This window comes from Schistocerca serialis, chromosome 6 (genome assembly GCF_023864345.2).
Source record: "Schistocerca serialis cubense isolate TAMUIC-IGC-003099 chromosome 6, iqSchSeri2.2, whole genome shotgun sequence".
Lineage (NCBI taxonomy): Eukaryota > Metazoa > Arthropoda > Insecta > Orthoptera > Acrididae > Schistocerca > Schistocerca serialis.
The window spans coordinates 534347364-534371287 of record NC_064643.1 but is presented as its reverse complement, the minus strand read 5'-3'; the positions used below and the strand labels follow the sequence as shown (position 1 = coordinate 534371287).

Genomic DNA, 23924 nt, shown 5'->3' with positions numbered 1-23924 from the left:
CAAGCAGTTGAAATGAAGCACAACAAAATGAAGTGTAGCATTAAACATGGTTATTACAATGCTACTGCTAACAGTTTGTTTGATCCCCAGTGTTGGGAGGGCATTGATAGAAAATACTAGGAGCTTGAAATCTTGTCTTCCACTACCCCAAACACAATATGAGACACAACCAGGATAGTATCTGACAAGGCTTACAGTGGATTCACAGCCAATGACTTAAATCTTCATCTTCCAAAAAAGCTATACTATGCAATTCCTGGGTAATAAAAATGATGTACAGATTGCCAAAATAGAGATAATTGGGCACACATTGAATGAAACTTCATGTGAAGTTCCTAGACATCCTAAACATGCATAAATGAACCAAAAACCTCAGTTCTTTATGTGTTACATTTAAAAATCTCCCTAATTGTATTGCATTGCAGATGAGATTGCTGGCATGCTTTTCCTTAATACTATCCTCTTGTATCCCCCCCCCTCCCCCCCCCCCCCCTGAACCATGGACCTTGCCGTTGGTGGGGAGGCTTGTGTGCCTCAGCGATACAGATAGCCGTACCGTAGGTGCAACCACAACGGAGGGGTATCTGCTGAGAGGCCAGACAAATGTGTGGTTCCTGAAGAGGAGCAGCAGCCTTTTCAGTAGTTGCAGGGCCAATACTCTGGATGATTGATCTGGTCTCGTAACACTAACCAAAACGGCCTTGCTGTACTGGTACTGGAACGGCTAAAAGCAAGGGGGAACTACAGCCATAATTTTTCCCGAGGGCATGCAACTTTACTGTATGGTCAAATGATGATGGCATCCTCTTGGGTAAAATATTTCGGAGGTAAAATAGTCCCTCACTCTGATCTCTGGGTGGAGACTACTCAAGAGGACATCGTTATCAGGAGAAAGAAAACTGGCATTCTATGGATTGGAGCGTGGAATGTCAGATCACTTAATCAGGCAGGTAGGTTAGAAAATTGAAAAAGGTGAGTTGATAGGTTAAAGTTAGATATAGTGGGTCAGGTGAATACAGGGTTATAAATACAAAATCAAATAGGGGTAATGCAGGAGTAGGTTTAATAATGAATAAAAAATAGGAGTGCAGGTAAGCTACTACACACAACATAGTGAACGCATTATTGTGGCCAAGATAGACACGAAGCCCATGCCTACTACAGTAGTACAAGTTTATATGCCAACTAGCTCTGCAGATGATGGAGAAATTGAAGAAATGTGTGATAAAATAAAAGAAATTATTCACATAGTGAAGAGAGAGGAAAATTTAATAGTCATGGGTGACTAGAATTCAAGAGTAGGAAAAGGGAGAGAAGGAAACATAGTAGGTGAATATGGATTGGGGGTAAGAAATGAAAGAGGAAGCCATTTGGTAGAATTTTGCACAGAGCACAACTTAATCATAGCTAACACTTGGTTCAAGAATCATAATAGGAAGTTGTATACATGAAGAAGCCTGGAGATACTGACAAGTTTCAGATAGATTACATAATTGTAAGACAGAGATTTAGGAACCAGGTTTTAAATTGTAAGACATTTCCAGGGGCAGATATGGACTCAGACCACAATCTATTGGTTATGAACTGTAGATTAAAACTGAAGAAACTGAAAAAAGGTGGGAATTTAAGGAGATGGGATGTGGATAAACTGACTAAACCAGAGGTTGTACAGAGTTTCAGGGAGAGCATAAGGGAACAACTGACATGCATGGGGGAAAGAAATACAGTAGAAGAAGAATGGGTAGCTTTGAGGGATGAAATAGTGAAGGTAGCAGAGGATCAAGTAGCTAAAAAGACAAGGGCTACTAGGAATCCTTGGGTAACAGAAGAAATATTGAAGTTAAATGATGAAAGGAGAAAATATAAAAACGCAGTAAATGAAGCAGGCAAATAGGAATACAAACATCTCAAAAATGAGATCAACAGGAAGTGCAAAATGGCTAAGCAGGGATGGCTAGAGGACAAATGTAAGGATGTAGAGGCTTATCTCACCAGGGGTAAGATAGATACTGCCTACAGTAAAATTAAAGAGACCTTTGGAGAAAAGAGAACCACTTGTATGAATATCAAGAGCTCAAATGGAAACCCAGTTCTAAGCAAAGAAGGGAAAGCAGAAAGGTGGAAGGAGTATATAGAGTGTCTATAGAAGAGGGATGTTCTTGATGGCAATATTATGGAAATGGAAGAAGATATAGATGAAGATGAAATGGGAGATATGATACTGCGTGAAGAGTTTGACAGAGCACTGAAAGACCTAAGTCGAAACAAGGCCTCGGGTGTAGACAACATTCCATTAGAACTACTGACAGCCTTGAGAGAACCAGTCCTCACAAAACTCTGCCATCTGGTGAGCAAGATGTATGAGACAAGAAAAATTCCCTCAGACTTCAAGAAGAATATAATAATTCCAATCCCAAAGAAAGCAGGTGTTGACAGATGCGAAAATTACCGAACTATCAGTTTAATAAGTGACAGTTGCAAAATACTAACGCGAATTCTTTACAGACAAATGGAACAACTAGTAGAAGCTGACTTCCGGGAAGATCAGTTTGGATTCCGTAGAAATATTGGAACACGTGAGGCAATACTGACCCTACAACTTATCTTAGAAGCTAGATTAAGAAAAGGCAAACCTACATTTCTAGCATTTGCAGACTTAGAGAAAGCTTTTTGACAATGTTGAATGGAATACTCTCTTTCAAACTCTGAAGGTGGCAGGGGTAAAATACAGGGCGCGAAAGGCTATTTACAATTTGTACAGAAACCAGATGGCAGTTATAAGAGTCGAGGGACATGAAAGGGAAGCAGTAGTTGGGAAGGGAGTGAAACAGGGTTGTAGCCTCTCCCCGATATTATTCAATCTGTATATTGAGCAAGCAGTGAAGGAAACAAAAGAAAAATTCGGAGTAGGTATTAAAATCCATGGAGAAGAAATAAAAACTTTGAGGTTCGCCGATGACATTGTGATTCTGTTAGAGACACCAAGGGACTTGGAAGAGCAGTTGAATGGAATGGTTAGTGTCTTGAAAGGAGGATATAAGATGAACATCAACAAAAGCAAAATGAGGATAATGGAATGTCGTCGAATTATGTCGGGTGATGCTGAGGGAATTAGATTAGGAAATGAGACACTTAAAGTAGTAAAGGAGTTTTGCTATTTGGGGAGCAAAATAACTGATGATGGTCGAAGTAGAGATGATATAAAATGGAGACTGGCAATAGCAAGGAAAGCGTTTCTGAAGAAGAGAAATTTGTTAACATTGAGTATAGTTTTAAGTGTCAGAAAGTCGTTTCTGAAAGCATTTGTATGGAGTGTAGCCATGTATGGAAGTGAAATATGGACGATAAATAGTTTGGACAAGAAGAGAATAGAAGCTTTCAAAATGTAGTGCTACGGAAGAATGCTGAAGATTAGATGGGTAGATCATATAACTAATGAGGAGGTATTGAATAGGATTGGGGAGAAGAGGAGTTTGTGGCACAACTTGACTAGAAGAAGGGATCGGTTGGTAGGACATGTTCTGAGGCATCAAGGGATGACCAATTTAGTTTTGGAGGGCAGTGTGTAGGGTAAAGATAGTAGAGGGAGACCAAGAGATGAATACACTAAGCAGATTCAGAAGGATGTAGGTTGCAGTAGTTACTGGTAGATGAAGAAGCTTGCACAGAATAGAATAGGATGGAGAGCTGCATCAAACCAGTCTCAGGACTGAAGACCACAACAACAACAACAACAACATCCTCTTGCATAATATTTAGTTGCACCCTTCTTCCCCCTGCCCCCCTCCCCCCATCACCATCACCCACCCACTTTCCCAGTCTTGATGGTCTCACTCTCCACTGTTCACTGTCTCCCAAGCCTCTCTGTTCTTTCTGAGCCCCTGTCTGTACTCCTGATCCCACCCCTAACCCCATCTGCCTATCTGCACACCCTTCCCCCATCCTACCCAATTGCTCCACACTTTCACATTATGAGCAACATTAATGTTTGTACTTGTGTTTCAATTTTTTTAAACTCTGGTTTTCTGAAAATTGGTTACTGTGGCTTTTACATATTTAGTTGCAAACATTCTGTAACTTGAAATGGCACATAATACAATTTCAACTATTTCTTGATTTCAAACTATATATAGATTGACTTTTCTTTGCTCTTCACTACAACCGAATCTTCAATGTGGTAAGTTACAAGTTTATTTGAAGTGTCATATTGCTTCTTTTGCTCAGCTGCCTTTTCCATCTGCTTCCTAGCAGTCATGTCTCTTTGCTGATGTCCTCTCCGGTCTTGGGAGGTATTCAGTGATTTCATATAGCAAGTTTGCCAGCTTAACCCAATCAGTCACCTCAAGCAGGGAAATGCCTGTTGCACTACTCTTATTACTGTTCAGTACATCTGCAAAATAAGGAAATTGTTCCACGCAACTGGCATACTTTGAACTAGTGTAAGACCAAAATAACTGAACAATTTTCCACATGTAGTGCTGAGTTGGATTGTTAGCCAGGTGATGTACAGATATTTGTACATATTTGATGCCGTGTTTTGCTATAAATGTCTCCCATGTGGTTGAAATGAACTATGGTCCATTGTCAGATAAGATCCTAGCTAGCCTGGCAACATTGCAAATGTAATCGTTTTCAAGTTCATCAATGATTGTTTTACTGTTTGCTTTCCTGAGGGCAAGCAACTTGATATATTTTGGGAACACTTGTCCACTAAAACGACATACCAAAACTTTGGGAAGTAGTCCAAATAAATCCATGGCTAACAGTTCACTTGCCTTGTTGGGGGTACTTGCTTCCCATTGAGTTCACTATTATCAATTTGTATGACAAGTCTTTGAATGGGTATTTGAAATCAACTACCCAACTAGGCCTGTGTGATAATATCTCTACATAATTATGCAACATGTTGTTTAGTTTGTCACATTATGATTGATATGTTTTATTGATTCTCTTTATGCACACAAGGCTCCTCACATTCTTCATGCATAGTAATTATATGGGCTACCTGTGCCTCACCTCTTAATACTTCTTTGGATTGTATTCATTTGTAGCTTCAACCACTGTCAAATTGGAAATATCTTTTTCTATATTTCAATGAAAATAATCAATTGTTGATAAATAATGTAAATGGACAGATAAAAAATCTACTCACCAAGTGGTGGCAGGGGAACACACACACACACACACACACACACACACACACACACACACATACACACACACAAAAGAGTTTAATACTTACAAGCTTTTGGAGCCAGTGGCTCCTTTTTCTTTCAGGAGAGTTGAAGGGAAGGAGGAGCAGTGAAGGAAAAGGACTGGAGAGGTTTAGGGAAAGGGGTACAGTTCAGAAAAGTCACCCAGAAACCCGTGTCAAGGGGAGACTTACCGGATGGGATGAGAAGAAAACAAGCTGTTACGTAAACACTGTTCGGCCTTTCACATCAGCATGACTGCCATCCAGTTATCAGTCAGGATGAATGGACATAGGCAGAGGGTGTATACAGGCAACACACAATATCCTGTTGCAGAGCATGCTGTACAACAAGACAATCGTGACCTTGGTGCCCGTTTCACCATACGTGCCATCTGGATTCTTCCCCCAGACACCAGTTTCTCAGAGCTCTGCGGATCGAAGTTAGCACTACAACATGTCCTTGGTTCTCACACCCACCTGGCCTTAATTTATGTTAATTCCTTCTGTCTCAGCATTTCTTCACAGTAACTACTCCTTTCTTCATTCTATTTTAGTTTTCTACATCTTTCATTTTCTGCTTTGACTATTTTTTTCCATCCCCCCTCCCATCTCTGTTATATACAATGCACTTAGCTTTTCACTCTTATTAACTCATGCACAATGTTTTAGTAGTAATCTCTGTCATGCATATTACCCTGCCATCCATATTTAAGCTCTCAGGTTTTCAAATCTCATCCGGTGCAATCCCCAACAATCAGTCTTTCCTTCCCATCCCGTCCAGTAATTCTCCCCTTGCCCAGGGTTCTGGGTGACTTTTCTGAACTGTAACTCTTTCCCTAAACCTCTACAGTCCTTTTCATTCACCCTCTTCCTTTCCCTTCAAGTCTTCTGCCAGCAGTCCCCAAAATCAGTCTTTCCTTCTTATCCCATTGGCTAAATCTCTGGTGACCTGGGGTTCCCGGTGACTTTTCTGAACTGCACCCCTTTCCCTAAACCTCTCCAGTCCTTTCCCTTCACTCCTCTTCCTTCCTCTTCAACTCTTCTGCCAGAAGAAGGAGTCACTGGCGTCAAAAGCTTGTAAAGTTTTGTGTGTTTGTTCCCCTTCACTGCTTGGTGAGTAGATTTTTTATCTATCCTTTTTCTATATTTTCTATTTCTTTGATAATGCATCAAGAAATCGGTATCTAAAATTATGTCATTCACTTGATATGGGATAATTAGATAACTTGTATTAAAATCACAAACATCACTTTAAATTCTAATAATGTCCCTCACTCACATCTCCTGTTGCTGTGTTTATCCCCCTCCCACCATGAAACATCACAGGTTTTTGTTCCTTTATACTTCACATAAAGGATTCTGTTAAAGATAACACACAACTGCCAGAGTCCAGAAATGTCCTATCTTTACCTCATTTATCTTAATTTTGATGAATGGTTGTACATTCCATAAATATCATTGCCTACAACAGTTTATGTATTTCTTCATCATCACAGAACAATTTATAGAAAATCTTGGTCCCTGCTTCACACTTATGTTGCTCCAACTTCCTTGCTACTCAGAACTCATTCTGCTCCCACCAAGCTGGGATAAGCAATTTGTTCATAGCCACATGACTTCAACCAACTGAATTCATGTTCTTCATTAACACAACCAGCTAGAATCTATGTTACAGTCCAAAGATGTGAGGGTCTCTTCACTCCACAGAAACAAAAGTGCAAATACCTTCTTCTGTGGTGTCAAATGCAGGGGCTGCAAAATCTGAATTAACATGAGATACATTATTTTCAAGTTCTGATCCTTACAGTGACCCACCATTAACTGTCCCTGTCACCTTTTCCATTAACTACATGCATTAACAGTCTCTGTCTGACATACGTGACTCTATCCTGTCCACCTCAAGCATCAATCCTGTAACCTGCCTTCCAATGGATGTGCGTTCAGCTCCATCACTTTTCATAGCACAGTGGACAATATCACTCACATTAACATTACCGTCAATACTGTATCCCATCTCTTTCAATGTCTCCTTAGACCCGATTTTTACATCAGTTAGTTTCATTCCTCTCTCTGCTTTAGGAAAACAAATTTCCACGCTAATTGCTTCCATCCAGTTGTCAGAAACATATTCTGAATTATTAAATAGCCCATCAGTCTGAGAAACATCTTTAAAATTACAACCATTTTGTACTGATTTCTTCACTCTCCAATGCAAATGATTTGTCCAGACTTCCCAGAATTTCTTGTTAGTCAAAATTGCGTCAATAGCATATGCCTGCGCTGGTTGCATATTTCTGCACTTATCCTTTTCATCATCCTTTTTCTCATTGGTTTGTTAATCCATTTCAGTTCTAAAAATGCAGAAAATATTAGTTTTCCAACTGCCAGTGCCTGTGATTGTCATCATTTTCTTTCACACTCGTTTCCCAGACTGTTATTGTTACTACCAGTAGACTATGTATTGAAATTCTCTCTCCTCCATGGGGAATTGGATGGGCTGTGTTCACAGCTATTGTGCACTGGAACTGCCTGATTATTCACACATCAGCACATGTCGTTCTCACTACACCCATTACTATTATGTCTGCTCAGAGTTCATATTTCTGTTAAGGCACTATGTTCATATGCATCTGATTTTCTTTTCCACACAAAATTCTTTTATAGTGGCCTGACAAGTCCTACATAAAGCCCCATTTAAGAGCTAATTTTGCAGGTGAGTCTCCCTCACATCATCTTAAAACTTAAGTTTAAAACACCTCATATAAGCCTTACTATCTATAAATTTGTCAGCATTCTAGTTTACCCACAACAAAGTAATGCAGTGTTAAATTTGTCAGCATTCCCATTTGCCCATGACAAAGCAATGTCATGCAGGGACCACTTCATTTATCTTATTTTTGCTGCAGCAGACGTCTCTGCAGCAAAATTATCATTACAAGCAGCAAGATGATATCTATCCTGTTACATATTTGCCATTCTTGAGCAGACAAAACACAGTACCAAGAAAGTTATCACCTGACTCAATTGTCCTGACTGACTGCATTTTATTTAATAGTGGATGAGTTGCTTCACTCTCATATGTCATTACTAAGGACTGCTCAGCTCCTCTGACCCACAAACACTTACTTAGTAATTGCACCCCCACAATCTCTGCCTGTAGGCAGCTCTGGAAACCAAGTTACAAATACATTTATGCTGTCAGTGTAATATTTATCTGTTCTGTTATCTGGGCTATCTCTGCAATTTGGAACTTCTGCTGGCTGGATGTCAGCTGCTTCTGTCACACTCTTCAATGTCTTTGTATCACTCAAACACATCATACCTGACTTCCAGCATTCACTACACAATTGCTACACAATATGCTACCACTCATAAGCCCCCATGCAAGAGACTTCAACTTAACCTGTGGTGGAGCACTATGGGATAACCTTACCCCAGCCCAGAGACTCCCCAAATGGTAGCTACACCCTTTCTGTGAAACATTTAAAGGCCTATGACATCAGTGTTCTCAGATCAGTATACGTAACAAATATGAATGTGTTTTGACTGTGCATGGTATGATATAGCTCTACAACCCACTATTGCAGCCCTGTGGTGACTATACGATATGGTAGCCCTCCACCTCCTATTCATGAAGAAGGTTTCAGATGGCAACTGCAGGGGTCAGATTGAATGTTATGGGTGTCAAAAGGGCACATTTCACCAAAAAGGCTTCTTGTGGGACGGCAATGCAACAGTCAGGAGTCGAGTGCTGGAGTGGCCAAGACTGGCCAGGACCTTGTAGAATATTCCAGTACATTATAGAATCTTCCAGAATGTTTGAGAATGTCCCAGAATCTTCCAGAAGGTTCAAGAATGTTCCAGAAAGTTATAGAATCTTCAAGAAGGTTCAGGAATGTTCTGGAATTCTCCTGAATGTTTAAGAATGTTCTAGAATATTCTTGATGTTCTATAAAGAAAAGAGTAAGTAAGTGACAGAGTACTTTATTCCAAATTAGGATTTTATTGAATACCTAAGTGGATTTAAGAACACTTAAGAGTATTTTTTAGTGTTCAAGTGTATTTTTGATTGTGAAATAGAGTATTTTTGAGTATTCAAGAGTATTTTTATTGTGAAATATTAACATTTTTAAGATTTCTTTGAATGTTCACATTTACATTGTTCTCGGGTATTCTTGAGTGATCTGGTATGTTTTCAGAAAACAAATGAAACTAAAGACCAAGCAAAGGATCTTGTTCAGACTGGTAGAACTTTATTGGGGTTTGTACTAGTCAACAAGCCCAAAGGCAGAGTGTGGCTCTGCAGTCTTTGATGGGTCTTGCACTGCTATACATATGCCTTAATAACAGCACCAGCCACCATAAGTAGGTTTCATCAGACAAGCACTAATTACATACACAGAGTTTGGCATTTATTGCATAAATAAGTTTAAAAAAATGGTAACTTAGTGTAAAATGCCAATAACCAAGTTGTGGCTATGTATTAATCCATCAGTGATGTTAATTCACCATCTGCAAAAGAGCATCATGAAATAGAACTATCATTCAGTCAGCAAGACTCTCAGCATATTTGGAGAGGGACTGCTCATCACAGTGGATGTGACAACTGTGGATGGCTAGGTGTGTGGAATTGCTGCAGCAGTTGAAATAGTTGTATTGTTGGTGCCTAGTAGGTTTGATGTGAATAGAGAAACTGCTGGAACAATCCATGAGTGGAGGTCATTAGAAGGAAAGTAAATTGTTGCGCTAAGGAGTATCAGGTGAAGCAAATGTTTAAATATATGTTGAAGCTCTCAAGGAATGTGGACAGGATGTCCTCACATTCAGTCTGGGTCATGAAGATGCCATTAGTGAATTGGAACCAGATGAGGGGTTTTGCTTAGGATTCTGGGTTGCTAGGAAGGATCCCTTTGGATGGCCCACGAATTGACTGGCACGGGTTGGTACCATGAGAGTGCCCATAGTTCTACCTTGTTTATAGGTTATACCTTCAAAGTAAAAGTAATAAAGAGTGAGGATATAGTTGGTCATGGTGGCAGGAAGGAAGTTGTGGATTTTTAGTCAGTCTGCCACTGAGAAAGGTACTGTTCTATGGTGACAAGTTCATGGGCATTGGAGATGTTGGTATAGAGGGAAGTGGCAGTGACAGTGATGAGCAGGGTGTTGGGTGGTAAAGGGAAAGGAACTGTGGAGAATTGCTGGAGGAAATGTTTAAGGCATTTTCTATAAAAAGCTAGGTTACAGGTAATATGCTGAAGATGTTTGACAACAAGGGTGGTGCAGTAACCATCCAGTGGGGTATCCTGAGTGGTTGGTTTTATATATTTTTGGAATCATGTAGAAGGAAGGAGTCCAGGGAGTGGTGAGTCAAACTTCCTTCTCACACCCAGCACTTTTTATGATTTCAGCAATGTCTTGGTCTTACATTTCCAGAAAAAAAACTTTTATGACTTTAGAGATAATGGCCTTAATCTATTAAAATCTTATTTACAGAACTGTAAGCAGTTTGTCTGTTTTTTCAAAGAAGTATCCAGTGTAGTACATGTTAAAGTGTATATTCCAGAGGGATCTGTGCTGGGCATGTTTTCGTTTCTTATAGTGATTAATAACCTGCCCTCACTGTTGTCATGCCCCTCTACTGGTGTGTCTCCATTTATTTCAGATCAACCTTTCAGTGCATGTTGGGTAGGAATTATTAACTCACATCTGCATATTTAATAATAATTATTTTTTTAAAAAAAAGAAAAAAAGACTTCTAACTATTCATCATGTAGCCACATGTACAAATTAATTTGTTATGTGAATGTTAAATGACTCTTGTACCACATCGTTGTTGTTGTTGTTGTGGTCTTCAGTCCTGAGACTGGTTTGATGCAGTTCTCCATGCTACTCTATCCTGTGCAAGCTTCTTCATCTCCCAGTACTTACTGCAACCTACATCCTTCTGAATCTACTTAGTGTATTCATCTCTTGGTCTCCCTTTACGATTTTTACCCTCCATGCTGCCCTCCAATGCTAAATTTGTGATCTGTTGATGCCTCAAAACATGTATTACCAACCGGTCCCTTCTTCTTGTCAGTTTGTGCCACAAACTCCTCTTCTCCCCAGTTCTATTCAATACCTCCTCATTAGTTATGTGATCTACCCATCTAATCTTCAGCATTCTTCTGTTGCACCACATTTCGAAAGCTTCTATTCTCTTCTTGTCCAAACTATTTATCGTCCATATTTCACTTCCATACATGGCTACACTCCATACAAATACTTTCAGAAACGACTTCCTGACACTTAAAACTATACTCAATGTTAACAAATATCTCTTCTTCAGAAATGCTTTCCTTGCCACTGCCAGTCTCCATTTTATATCCTCTCTACTTCAACCATCATCAGTTATTTTGCTCTCCAAGTAGCAAAACTCCTTTACTACTTTAAGTGTCTCATTTCCTAATCTAATTCCCTCAGCATCACCCGACATAATTCAACTACATTCCATTATCCTCGTTTTGCTTTTGTTGATGTTCATCTTATACTCTCCTTTCAAGATACTGTCCATTCCGTTCAACTGCTCTTCCAAGTTCTTTGCTGTTTCTGACAGAATTACAACGTCATCGGTGAACCTCGAAGTTTTTATTCCTTCTCCATGGATTTTAATACCTACTCCGAATTTTTCTTTTGTTTCCTTTACTGCTTGCTCTATATACAGATTGAATAACATCAGGGAGAGGCTACAACCCTGTCTCACTCCCTTCCCAACCGCTGCTTCCCTTTCATGCCCTCGACTCTTATAACTGCCATCTGGTTTCTGTACAAATTGTAAATAGTCTTTCGCTCCCTGTATTATACCCCTGCCACCTTCAGAATTTGAAAGAGAGTATTCCAGTCAACATTGTCAAAAGCTTTCTCTAAGTCTACAAATTCTAGAAATGTAGGTCTGCCTTCCCTTAATCTATTTTCTAAGATAAGTCGTAGGGTCAGTATAGCCTCACGTGTTTCAACACTTCTATGGAATCCAAACTGATCTTCCCTGAGGTCGGCTTCTACCAGCTTTTCCATTCATCTGTAAAGAATTCGCGTTAGTATTTTGCAGCTGTGACGTATTAAACTGATATTCATACAAGTGGCTCTCTTTTCTCCAAAGATCTCTTTAATTTTTCTAAAGGCAGTATCTATCTTACCCCTAGTGAGATAAGCCTCTACATCCTTCCATTTGTCCTCTAGCCATCCCTGCTTAGCCATTTTTCACTTGCTGTCAATCTCATTTTTGAGATGTTTGTATTCCTTTTTGCCTGCTTCATTTACTTCGTTTTTATATTTCCTCCTTTCATCAATTAAATTCAGTATTTCTTCTGTTACCCAACGATTTCTACTAGCCCTCGTCTTTTTACCTACTTGATCCTCTGCTGCCTTCACTACTTCATCTCTCAGAGCTACCTATTCTTCCTCTACTGTATTTCTTTCCCCCATTCCTGTAAATTGTTTCCTTATGCTCTCCCTGGAACTTTGTACAACCTCTGGTTGAGTCAGTTTATCCAGGTCCCATCTCCTTAAATTCCCACCTTTTTGCAGTTTCTTCAGTTTTAATCTACAGTTCATAACCAATAGATTGTGGTCAGAGTCCACATCTGCCCCTGGAAATGTCTTACAATTTAAAACCTGGTTCCTAAATCTCTGTCTTACCATTATATAATCTATCTGATACCTTCTAGTATCTCCAGGATTCTTTCATGTATACAACCTTCTTTTATGATTCCTGAACCACGTGTTAGCTATGATTAAGTTATGCTCTGTGCAGAATTCTACCAGGCGGCTTCCTCTTTCATTTCTTACCCCTTATCCATATTCACCTACTATGTTTCCTTCTCTCCCTTTTCCTACTCTTGAATTCTAGTCACCCATGACTATTAAATTTTCGTCTCCCTTTACTACCTGAATAATTTCTTTAATCTCATCATACATTTCATCGATTTCTTCATCATCTGCAGAGCTAGTTGGCATATAAACTTGTACTACTGTAGTAGGCATGGGTTTCGTGTCTATCTTGGCCACAATAATGCGTTCACTATGCTGTTTGTAGTAGCTTACCCACACTCCTATTTTTTATTCATTATTAAACCTACTCCTGCATTACCCCTATTCGATTTTGTATTTATAACCCTGTATTCACGTGACCAAAAGTCTTGTTCCTCCTGCCACCGAACTTCACTAATTCCCACTATATCTAACATTAACCTATCCATTTCCCTTTTTAAATTTTCTAACCTACCTGCCCGATAAGGGGATCTGACATTCCATGCTCCGATCCGTAGAACGCCAGTTTTCTTTCTCCTGGTAACGACGTCCTCTTGAGTAGTCCCCGCCCGGAGATCCGAATGGGGGACTATTTTACCTCCGGAATATTTTACCCAAGAGGATGCCATCATCATTTAACCATACAGTAAAGCTGCATGCCCTCAGGAAAAATTACGGCTGTAGTTTCCCCTTGCTTTCAGCCATTCGCAGTACCAGCACAGCAAGGCCGTTTTGGTTAGTGTTACAAGGCCAGATCAGTCAATCATCCAGAGTGTTGCCCCTGCAACTACTGAAACGGCTGCTGCTCCTCTTCAGGAACCACACGTTTGTATGGCCTCTCAACAGATAACCCTCCGTTGTGGTTGCACCTTCGGTACGGCCATCTGTATCGCTGAGGCATGCAAGCCTCCCCACCAATGGCAAGGTCCATGGTTCATGGACATCATTATAACTAATTCAGCAAATGATCCCTGCAACATGAAACTAGCTAACTAACTACATAACTCTTAATGTCACAATAACCTCTGCATATAAACTTTACAAATTTTAACATTTTCAGTTCTTTTAAAAACATTTAAAATTATTCCTTTCTTCATATAAGTGGTTTCAGCAGTACATATTTGGTTAAAAATTAAAATTGTATCCACTACACTATTGTATTGGCAGCAGCCACAAACACTGGCACGACAGACAGGAAAACAGGATACATGAACACATATTGAACACCGATGGTGTGTGTCAAGTACACTCAGCAATAGTTGCTAAGTTGACCTCGTGTATGAAAGTCAGTTGTGCTAAGCACAGACAGTTTGAATGTATACTGTAAGAATAGAACAAAACTTTTATATATTTCACTGGAATTATTTTACAATTGTGTGATAAAGACACAAGTATGTCATAGTCATTGTAATGAACTTCTGTGACCTTTACATATGGGATGCTAGAGAAATTCTGTATATTTCAATGTTTTATATTTATACTTTCATGAATGATGTATTTTTTGGACTAGGCAGTGTTTCAAAAATAAATGGACTCATTCTCATTCCAAACTAATTACCATTAAAGAATATATTTGCAACTGTGACAGGAAACTAAATAAAAAATGAAGTTGGCAGTCCTTTATACCAACACAATGTTGGAGTTAGACAAATAAAATTATAATTATGATTGTTATTTCCTCCTGAAGTTTATTTTGATAGTACACAGCATTTCAATTTCATTTCGGTTTTATGTTGCTGTAACCATTGTAGAATTTTGAAAGATTGTTTGTCTTAGTATTTAAAAAGTTGAAAGAGTAATATTTTAAAGTCCAATCCTTTTTTAAAGGGTGGGCTCAGCAGAGAAAATAACAAGTCCATCTGGTAGTGTTCAACTTGTAACAGCAGGACAGTCATGTCACTGGTTTGATATGAAAAGGTTTTATGCTGAAGTGGAGAGGCTCTTGGTACCTGGAGGAGTTCTAGCTATATATGGATACTTTTTGCCAAGACCACATTTCCCAGGAAAATCAGAAGACTTATGCAGTGTTGTAGACAAGGTGAGAGTTCTGTTATTTAGTGTTTCTGTCCTCGGTGCACACTGCACAGCAAAATGTATCAGTTTTTTGAAACCCTCTATTTGCCTCCCATTGGAATACATAAGGTTGAAATTTGGCTCGAAGGTGCCAATAACCTTCCCCTGTAAAGGTGAAAAGCATAGTGGCCTGTGATGTCACCCTCAGGCTCATGACAGTTAAAACACAGCTCAGAAGTTCATGTGAGGTGTATTCTGGCCAATGCCTTGTGGATATGTCACATGATGAAAAGGTTGTCACACTGGCTCTTGCCCACATTTCACTGCTTCTTGTGACACCTCTGCTACATAGGTCAGTACTGTGACACCCAGCATTGAAATCAAATAGTTTTTGTATGGGTGGTGAGGAAAACATTTCACACACACCACCTCTCAGAACTGGCACAAAAGCCCTTAGGAGGTAGTATAAAAGTCAGTAAAACCACCCCTTTCCCTGGGATGTTGATTCCCACACATTTTGCAGTTGAAAATGACAATTTGCAATACATTGAACAATGGGACAACATTCTTGATAACTTTTAACTTTGTTGAGAGTGCCCCCCCCCCCCCTCCCCGGACAATCCAACCCTGCTCTAAGGACAGCATGGGGTTATATTCCATTGAACATGATCTGACCTGTTGGAGTAAAGCGCAACTGCAACATCCGGTCTGGTATTCAGGATGGAACTAGTAGGTTCTGTTCATAATCATTTGATGAAATTTGAATGTGATCTGAAGCAGCAATGGTTGCTTATGCTTTTTTGGCCCTCCTGTTTCACACCATCCTGTCGCATGATCACAGAGGGGTGCAACATTGACAAATGAATGAATAAAATGGCAAATGCCCCCTCTAAGACACCACAGCTTGACAATACCATCTGTGCCACCGACACACTTAAGCTGATCTTGTTAAAAATGTACCTGTCAAAAACTTTGACACTTATTCAACTGAGTGGTGCCTTGGAGTTGCTCTAGCTTCTGAGGACAGTCAACCCCATCTAAGGGTTATCGAAGAAGTAGCCTGCTAGTTCATTTAATCACATGACATCTCGCAAGGTATGACTTACTGCGACAAGAAATTACTCCCATTGAGCTAATCTCCTCCTTCCTGTGAATATTTTGATGAGGCTGTGACTATCTTACAATGAACTATATGAGAATGACTCACAACATCCTACTGCATTATGTTTTATTTTTATCTTGACAATATTCAACTAATTACTAATTAGTGTGAGTATTTCGAGAATGATGATGTATGAGAACAATTCTCAATACCCTATTGCATTACATAAAATTTTATTTTGGTCAATGCGAATTAAACTCTTCTAATTTTCAGTTTTACAGTGATGTTCTGGGGAAATATGTACTTCCAGAGAGTAAGAAAGTATACATTGACAATTACAAAGGAGGTGATTTTATGCATTTTCCATTCACAAAACAACCAGTTATAAGGTGAATTTTTATCTAAGACTGTATGTGTTGTGTATAATATCCAACTGTTTTGTTAATGGCCTCTTTTTACTTAGGGATGAATCTGTCATGACTGAAATTGATGCTACTGTTGCTGATCTTGTGGGATATGTAAGCAGTTGGTCAGCATTTCAGAATTATGTGAAACTGGAAGGAAAGACCCAGGGAACAATGGTCCTTCAGAAATTTGAAAAAGAGTAAGTATTTAAATGTCGTAATGTCTATGTCTGTAAGTAAGTGAGCATAAACACGCATCCACACCTTGGTTTACAATGTCAGTTTGGTTTATAGGCATTATTATTCCATTTTCAACACCACTACTAAAAGTTGGAGATTAGTGATGCACACATATTTCCTGTTGCAGCTGTTATATATATTCAGAATATCTGAAGCTTTGTTACTGAATGTAACACTGAATTAACTTTTTTGACTGATTAGCACTCTGTGTGTACTGGAACAGGGCACACATGTGGGCTTTGGTCTTACTAACTGCTCTATTGAGGTATGTCTCATACTCCAAACCCAAAGCATCAATCAGCCAATGCCTTTCTCCTAGCCTTTCTCTGAAGACACCCAAACAGGAAAGACATCAACAATCAATCGCAATTCGGTGTGTACTTGATTGCAGATGAATTCAGCTGCAGTATAGCTGTCGTTAGTGCATATGAAGTGAATCATGTAGACTCAACAGGCTTGTAAGTGAACATGTAATAATACATGCATTTACTAGCCTCTGGAGTCTATATGGCTCACTTCATATGCACTGATAACAGCACCTGATAGCTGAAATCTAGATCTGCAATCGGGTGCACACTGAATTGTGACTGATTGCTGACTTCTTCCTGTCTGAATTACATCACAGCCACTGTGCGCAACATTTCTGATGGACTCCAGCCTAATCCAAAGACACTCTCCTGAACAAATATGGTTTTTCCTGAGTGGCTCTCTGGATAAAAGTGACGTGTCTAAAAGGGAAGGCTCTGGCCACAAGTCCTAGTCTAGTTCACAGTTTTCATTTGCTGGAGTTTATTGCTACTTCAGTTAATGTTACTCAGAAAAGTATAAACTTAATTGTGACTAGATGGAAAATTTTGATTGGTATGCAAGCATTTGTGAGAGAAAACAATCATAGTTCACTTCTGAGCTTGAAAACCATGGGATACATAGACATACGAATCTGCAGTTGTAGCAGCAATGCATTGAAGGTTTTTGTTCTTTTTCAGAGTAGAAAAGAAATTTACATGGATAAATTACAACACACTTATAAAGCTGCGGCATTTGTGATACAAAGGACTCAGAGGGTGATGAGGAAAGGAGGAGGACTCAGAAAAATACATCCCTTTCAATTATGCCCACATTATAGTAAGGAAGTTGGTCATGAACACAAAGATATCGATATGCATTTTAAATTGTCACAAACTCACAACTTTGTACTATTTGGAAGTGCTGTAGACAGTGGAACTGCAGAGACATAGAACAAAGAGGTAGAAAATAATAATACTCACAGAAAACAGAGAACTGAAACCATGAAATATTAATAATACTGAAATTTTGTGATTGACATCATAATACTTTGATACATATGACAAGACGTAAAATTTATAGTAATGGAAAATGCATAAAATAAAAATGTGCTGTAAATGTACTACAAGCAGAATCTGCATACAGATGACAGAGGTAGTATAACTAGTCATAACAGTTACATCATCAAAACAACAACATTTATTAAAGACTTATTAAGTAGTTTTCTGCAAATTGTCTCTGCCTTTACTTTAAGGAATCATACTCAGTTTCCTACATAAATGGCTGCATCAGAAATTATACATCTATCAAAATGACAGTGAAAAAACTGTTGACCAACAATAAAAATTCATGCCATTCTTTAACATTAAACATGTTACAAGTTTGTAAATGAAATCCATCATGGAAAAGAAGGAGTTTTCACTTTGTTTGTGTTTTAAATGTAAGAAAGATTCAGTGGTATTATCAAAATTCATGAGAGGGTTTTTTGCACCTCTTGAGTTCTGAAATAGTGTCAGGAGATGATGCTACCCTAGCTGCACTATGTTTTTGAAGATCCTTATATGTTAGTGTGCTGTCCAAAATTTGGATAACCTGCTGTGACGTAGCTGTAAAACCAATAGGCAATGGTTTGTCTGGCCATGATGCTCAAATGTCAACAGTAAAATATGCTGAGCAGTTATGTGCAGATCATAGAAGTAAACTATTGCATTTTAGAATCATAAACAATGACTTAATCATTGTGTTTAGAGAGAAATTACAGAAAGACAACTGGGGAGAAATTTATGAAGCAGACATTCTTCTACACCACTCCCTAATTAAGATGACAAAATGCCATCAATGTTTGGAACTCTGCTACATCCATTATTGTAGAATCCTCAACTGTGTTATGCTCCAAAAATTAAACACTTTAAGAATGAAATGATATCAATATAATGGAAGGAAACATTCCACGTGGGAAAAATTATATATAAAAACAAAGATGAGGTGACTTACCGAACAAAAGCGCTGGCAGGTCGATAGACACACAAACAAACACAAACATATACACAAAATTCAAGCTTTCGCAACAAACTGTTGCCTCATCAGGAAAGAGGGAAGGAGAGGGGAAGACGAAAGGAAGTGGGTTTTAAGAGAGAGGGTAAGGAGTCATTCCAATCCCGGGAGCGGAAAGACTTACCTTAGGGGGAAAAAAGGACAGGTATACACTCGCACACACGCACATATCCATCCACACATACGGACACAAGCAGACATATTTAAAGACAAAGAGTTTGGGCAGAGATGTCAGTCGAGGCAGAAGTGTAGAGGCAAAGAAGTTGTTGAAAGACAGGTGAGGTATGAGTGGCGGCAACTTGAAATTAGCGGAGATTGAGGCCTGGCGGATGACGAGAAGAGAGGATATACTGAAGGGCAAGTTCCCATCTCCGGAGTTCGGATAGGTTGGTGTTGGTGGGAAGTATCCAGATAACCCGGACGGTGTAACACTGTGCCAAGATGTGCTGGCTGTGCACCAAGGCATGTTTAGCCACAGGGTGATCCTCATTACCAACAAACACTGTCTGCCTGTGTCCATTCATGCGAATGGACACAGGCAGACAGTGTTTGTTGGTAATGAGGATCACCCTGTGGCTAAACATGCCTTGGTGCACAGCCAGCACATCTTGGCACAGTGTTACACCATCCGGGTTATCTGGATACTTCCCACCAACACCAACCTATCCGAACTCCGGAGATGGGAACTTGCCCTTCAGTATATCCTCTCTTCTCGTCATCCGCCAGGCCTCAATCTCCGCTAATTTCAAGTTGCCGCCACTCATACCTCACCTGTCTTTCAACAACTTCTTTGCCTCTACACTTCTGCCTCGACTGACATCACTGCCCAAACTCTTTGTCTTTAAATATGTCTGCTTGTGTCTGTATGTGTGGATGGATATGTGCGTGTGTGCGAGTGTATACCTGTCCTTTTTTCCCCCTAAGGTAAGTCTTTCCGCTCCCGGGATTGGAATGACTCCTTACCCTCTCCCTTAAAACCCACTTCCTTTCGTCTTCCCCTCTCCTTCCCTCTTTCCTGATGAGGCAACAGTTTGTTGCGAAAGCTTGAATTTTGTGTGTATGTTTGTGTTTGTTTGTGTGTCTATCGACCTGCCAGCGCTTTTGTTCGGTAAGTCACCTCATCTTTGTTTTTATATATAAGAATGAAATGAAAACGATTTGTAATGGGAAACAAACAAAAATTGTAATCCAAATGAAACTGAGCTCTCAGAAAATAGCTCAAGCAGGATTGGTGATATGTTCAACGATTAGTTCCTCACAGTAGCAGCAAACATTGCACCCACTAATAAACAAACATTTATAGCTGCCATGCATTACTTGTGCAATCACTTGCATGCACCACCAACAGACTTTTGTTTCAAAAATACAAATCATAAGGAGATTACAAAATTCATTAAGCCACTAAAAAGTAGTAATTTTGGTCGATTGATTGCACTTCTAGCTGAATCCTCAGATCTTGCATTGATTTGATTCGTTTGCCATTAAGTTATTTTTGTAATAACATGGGTATATTTCTTGACAGACATAAATATACCATAGTAACACCGGAGATGGTCCAGTTGATACATGACCAACTGTACTTGCTCCAACAGCGGGGTAAAGAGGTATCCTTCTGCTAGGTGCCTAGTCATGTCGGCATATGGGGCAATGAACAGGCTGATCGGGCTGCCAAGGAGGCCTGCAGAGAGCATGATGTGGTCCAGTGTCCTATCCCCTTGCAGTCAGTCATCGCTGCACTCCACAGGAAGTGCATGGAGTTGTGGGAGGACGAATGGCTGGCGGTGTCGGCCAATAAACTGCGGTCGGTAAAGTCAACCACTCGGCCGTGGCGTTCCTCCTGCCGGTTGCTCAGGCGGGAAGAGGTGGCCCTCACACGTCTGCGGATTGGGCACTGTCCTGTGACGCATAGCTATTTATTACGGCGGGAGGATCTTCCGTTTTGTGATGCTTGTGGTGTGCACATCTCTGTCCGGCACATTTTAACAGACTGCCTTTTATACCGTGATGCAAGGGCAGAAGCACAAGTTGATGGGAATCTGCCTTGTGTTTTAGCTGACGATGAGACGTGTGTGTCTAGGGTTTTTAAGTTCTGTGATGTGTCTGGACTCTGGCCTAAACTTTTAGGCTGGAGGTTTTAGTGTGTTGCAGAGTGGCTGACTCCTCCCCTTTTTTCCTTGCGGTCAGCCAGCCACTTCCATCTGCTACATTGTTTTAGCTCCCTCTACCATTTTCTTCCTGTGTTGTCCATGTTTTACTGCTGACGCCCTGCTTCATCCCACGCTTCGGTGTGGGTGAGCACATTTTTTCAATGGTTGTTCCCCGTGTTTTATCTTCCATTTTATGTCGATGTTCTGAGGGTTTTTTTTTTTTTCTTGACACCCGTCTCACTATGATACTGCACGGGCGCTGAAGACCTTGCTGTCGTGCGCCCCCAACACCCCTCTACTACTACTACTACTACTACATAGTAACACCCATCTATAAAACTCTAGTTAAAGATCCAATTCACTCCTGCCAATATTTTCCAACTTTTTTGATAAAGTGACATATGATAGATTACTGGGCATTTAAATAAATAGTACTTGTTAAGTGCTTCTCATTTAGGCTTTCTGAAATGATTCACCACAGAGAAAGGAATACAAGACCTCAAAAGTGAAGTCCTTGTGTGAGAAAAATTATGATGTTGGTATATTTTGTGACCTTGCCAAATCCTCTGATTGTGCTGATCACAAAATTCTACTTGTCAGTCTAAAGGGTTATGACATTAATGACATCCCTCTGTCATGGATTCAGCATTATCTCCATAATGGAAAGCAGTGGGTCTCACTGACTGTGTCATGTCATAGCAGTGGAACTAACCTCAAAATGGGGGAACATAACAAGTGATGTCCCACAAGATTGGCACTGAGCTCACTCCTGTTTTTCACCTACAGGATGATCTTTCAATTACTTTTAAAGAGTGATTCAGAAACTATAATGTTTGCTGATGACAAGCTCAACCTTAGCAGGCACAGCTCAGATGAAAGCTGAACAAGCCTGCAAGTGATTCAGAGCAAGGATTCACCTTGCCTATTGCAGCAAAACACATACCATGACATCCAAAGTGAATAAATTCGCACCTATTTCTCATGACACATAGCATCTCATTGAGCAGCCTACACTGATGCATTTGACTGTTAGGTGGTGCAGTATTTTCTGCTGTGCTGATGTCTGCTTAATGCAGACTGGATTTTTCACAATGCTGCTGTACAGCTGCCGTGTTGCATAGAGCATATGTTCATGATGTCCACAGAGAAACTAATTCTTTCTCAAGCTGTTTTGAGGAAACTGTTTGGTTAAAAAAAGGTGATTTCACATCTTGCAGTCTTCCATCCTCACATACTAAAATTATTTTTAAAGCTGAAAGTAGTCATATCTAGTTCCAGTTAAAACTAAATCGGTTTTATGTAGTGGACGTATGTTGTCCCATGCAACACTGAAAGCTGTGGATATAGACTATCGCATATTTACTTTTGCAATAGATATTTCATATTGTTGTCAGCAGTGAGAAATTTTTATTCACAAGACAATACCTACAAGGTGTTATTTGCAATAATATGTTAAAATCAGATTAAAGTAAGAATAAGTGCAAACATGTCTAATAATGTTCAGTAGTTGATGTGACAGGAACAAGTGGCTTTCTTTCTTTGAGTGATATTAATAGACAGGGACAAGTACAACTTTTTCTTTTATTGACTTTATTTATGCGAAACAAATTCAACTTTGGACTTAGTGATGAGAGAGAAATTTGAGGTGTCACAAGGTAATGACCAGTGATTCAGGATAATTCATATTCAATTTTTCAGTGTGATTAATGGCATTCTAAATAAAAAAATAATGAAAGGCCATTCTGAAGCAAATATAAAAGTGTTTTTGATCCAGATGAATCTGAACACATGCCTTTAGTAATACTAGCTTTGTAAAGATATGTCATGCACCTACCTACTTGTTTTTCTGCATATGTCTTCAACATTAATTGATAAATTTTTTAGCTTACCCCAGCTGTTTTTCATATGAGGCATAAACATCTTTCCTATGAGTGATTACATCTTTCTACTTCTTCTTCTTCTTCTTCTTCTACTACTACTACTACTACTACTACTACTGCTTCTATTACAATTAATAATGTTATTTATTCCATCCATAGAGTATTTCATTCCCAGCATTTCAATTTTTCTCCTCAGCTGTAGGCCTATGTGTTTTTGTGGACATCTAGGATCTTGAAATGTTGAGTCAGCATATTTTTCTGTCTTCAGCATGCTCACTACTGTATTTATTTTCACTTACTGTCGCTTTTCAGAAATAAGTAGTACTGGCATTTTTCACTGTGACAAAGCATACATTGGCAACCCATCATGATCACAACTGACTGCAGGGTATATTTTGCTGGTTCAAAAATCCTCATGTTCTGGTGCCACTGCAATAAATTGCACTCTTGCATAAGTCACCTGGTGAAACTGAACACTTGGGTTGTAATACCACACAAACTCCATTATATGATTTCAAATAAACATTAATGACCTGTTAGCACCAGAATTAGACTGTAATAATCATACACTAAATGAAAAACCTTGTGTAAAATTCCTTGGAATCTAGTATAACAAGTTAAAATGGAGCTGACACATAAATAAACCAATTAAGAGGCTGGGTTCAGCATGTTTCACCCTTAGAAGCATATCTCATTGTGCTGATTTAAAGAGATGATTGCCAACTAATTTTGCACATTTTCACTTCTTGCTGATATATGAAATTATGTTCTGGGGAAGTGTGCCTAAAGTAAATAGACTGTCAAATTAGCAGAAGT

General features: G+C 39.4%; 1 protein-coding gene across 6 annotated transcripts in view; it reads left to right on the top strand.

Annotated features, from left to right (window-relative positions):
- Nucleotides 1-23924, top strand: part of LOC126484613 (putative methyltransferase DDB_G0268948) — a 137383-nt gene that overhangs the window by 97498 nt on the left and 15961 nt on the right. For all 6 annotated transcript variants that reach the window (XM_050108198.1, XM_050108196.1, XM_050108193.1 and 3 more), the window contains exons 4-6: nt 14810-15020; nt 16371-16486; nt 16561-16701. In XM_050108198.1, coding sequence (XP_049964155.1) covers nt 14810-15020; nt 16371-16486; nt 16561-16701 — 468 coding nt within the window. The remainder of the gene's footprint in view (nt 1-14809; nt 15021-16370; nt 16487-16560; nt 16702-23924) is intronic.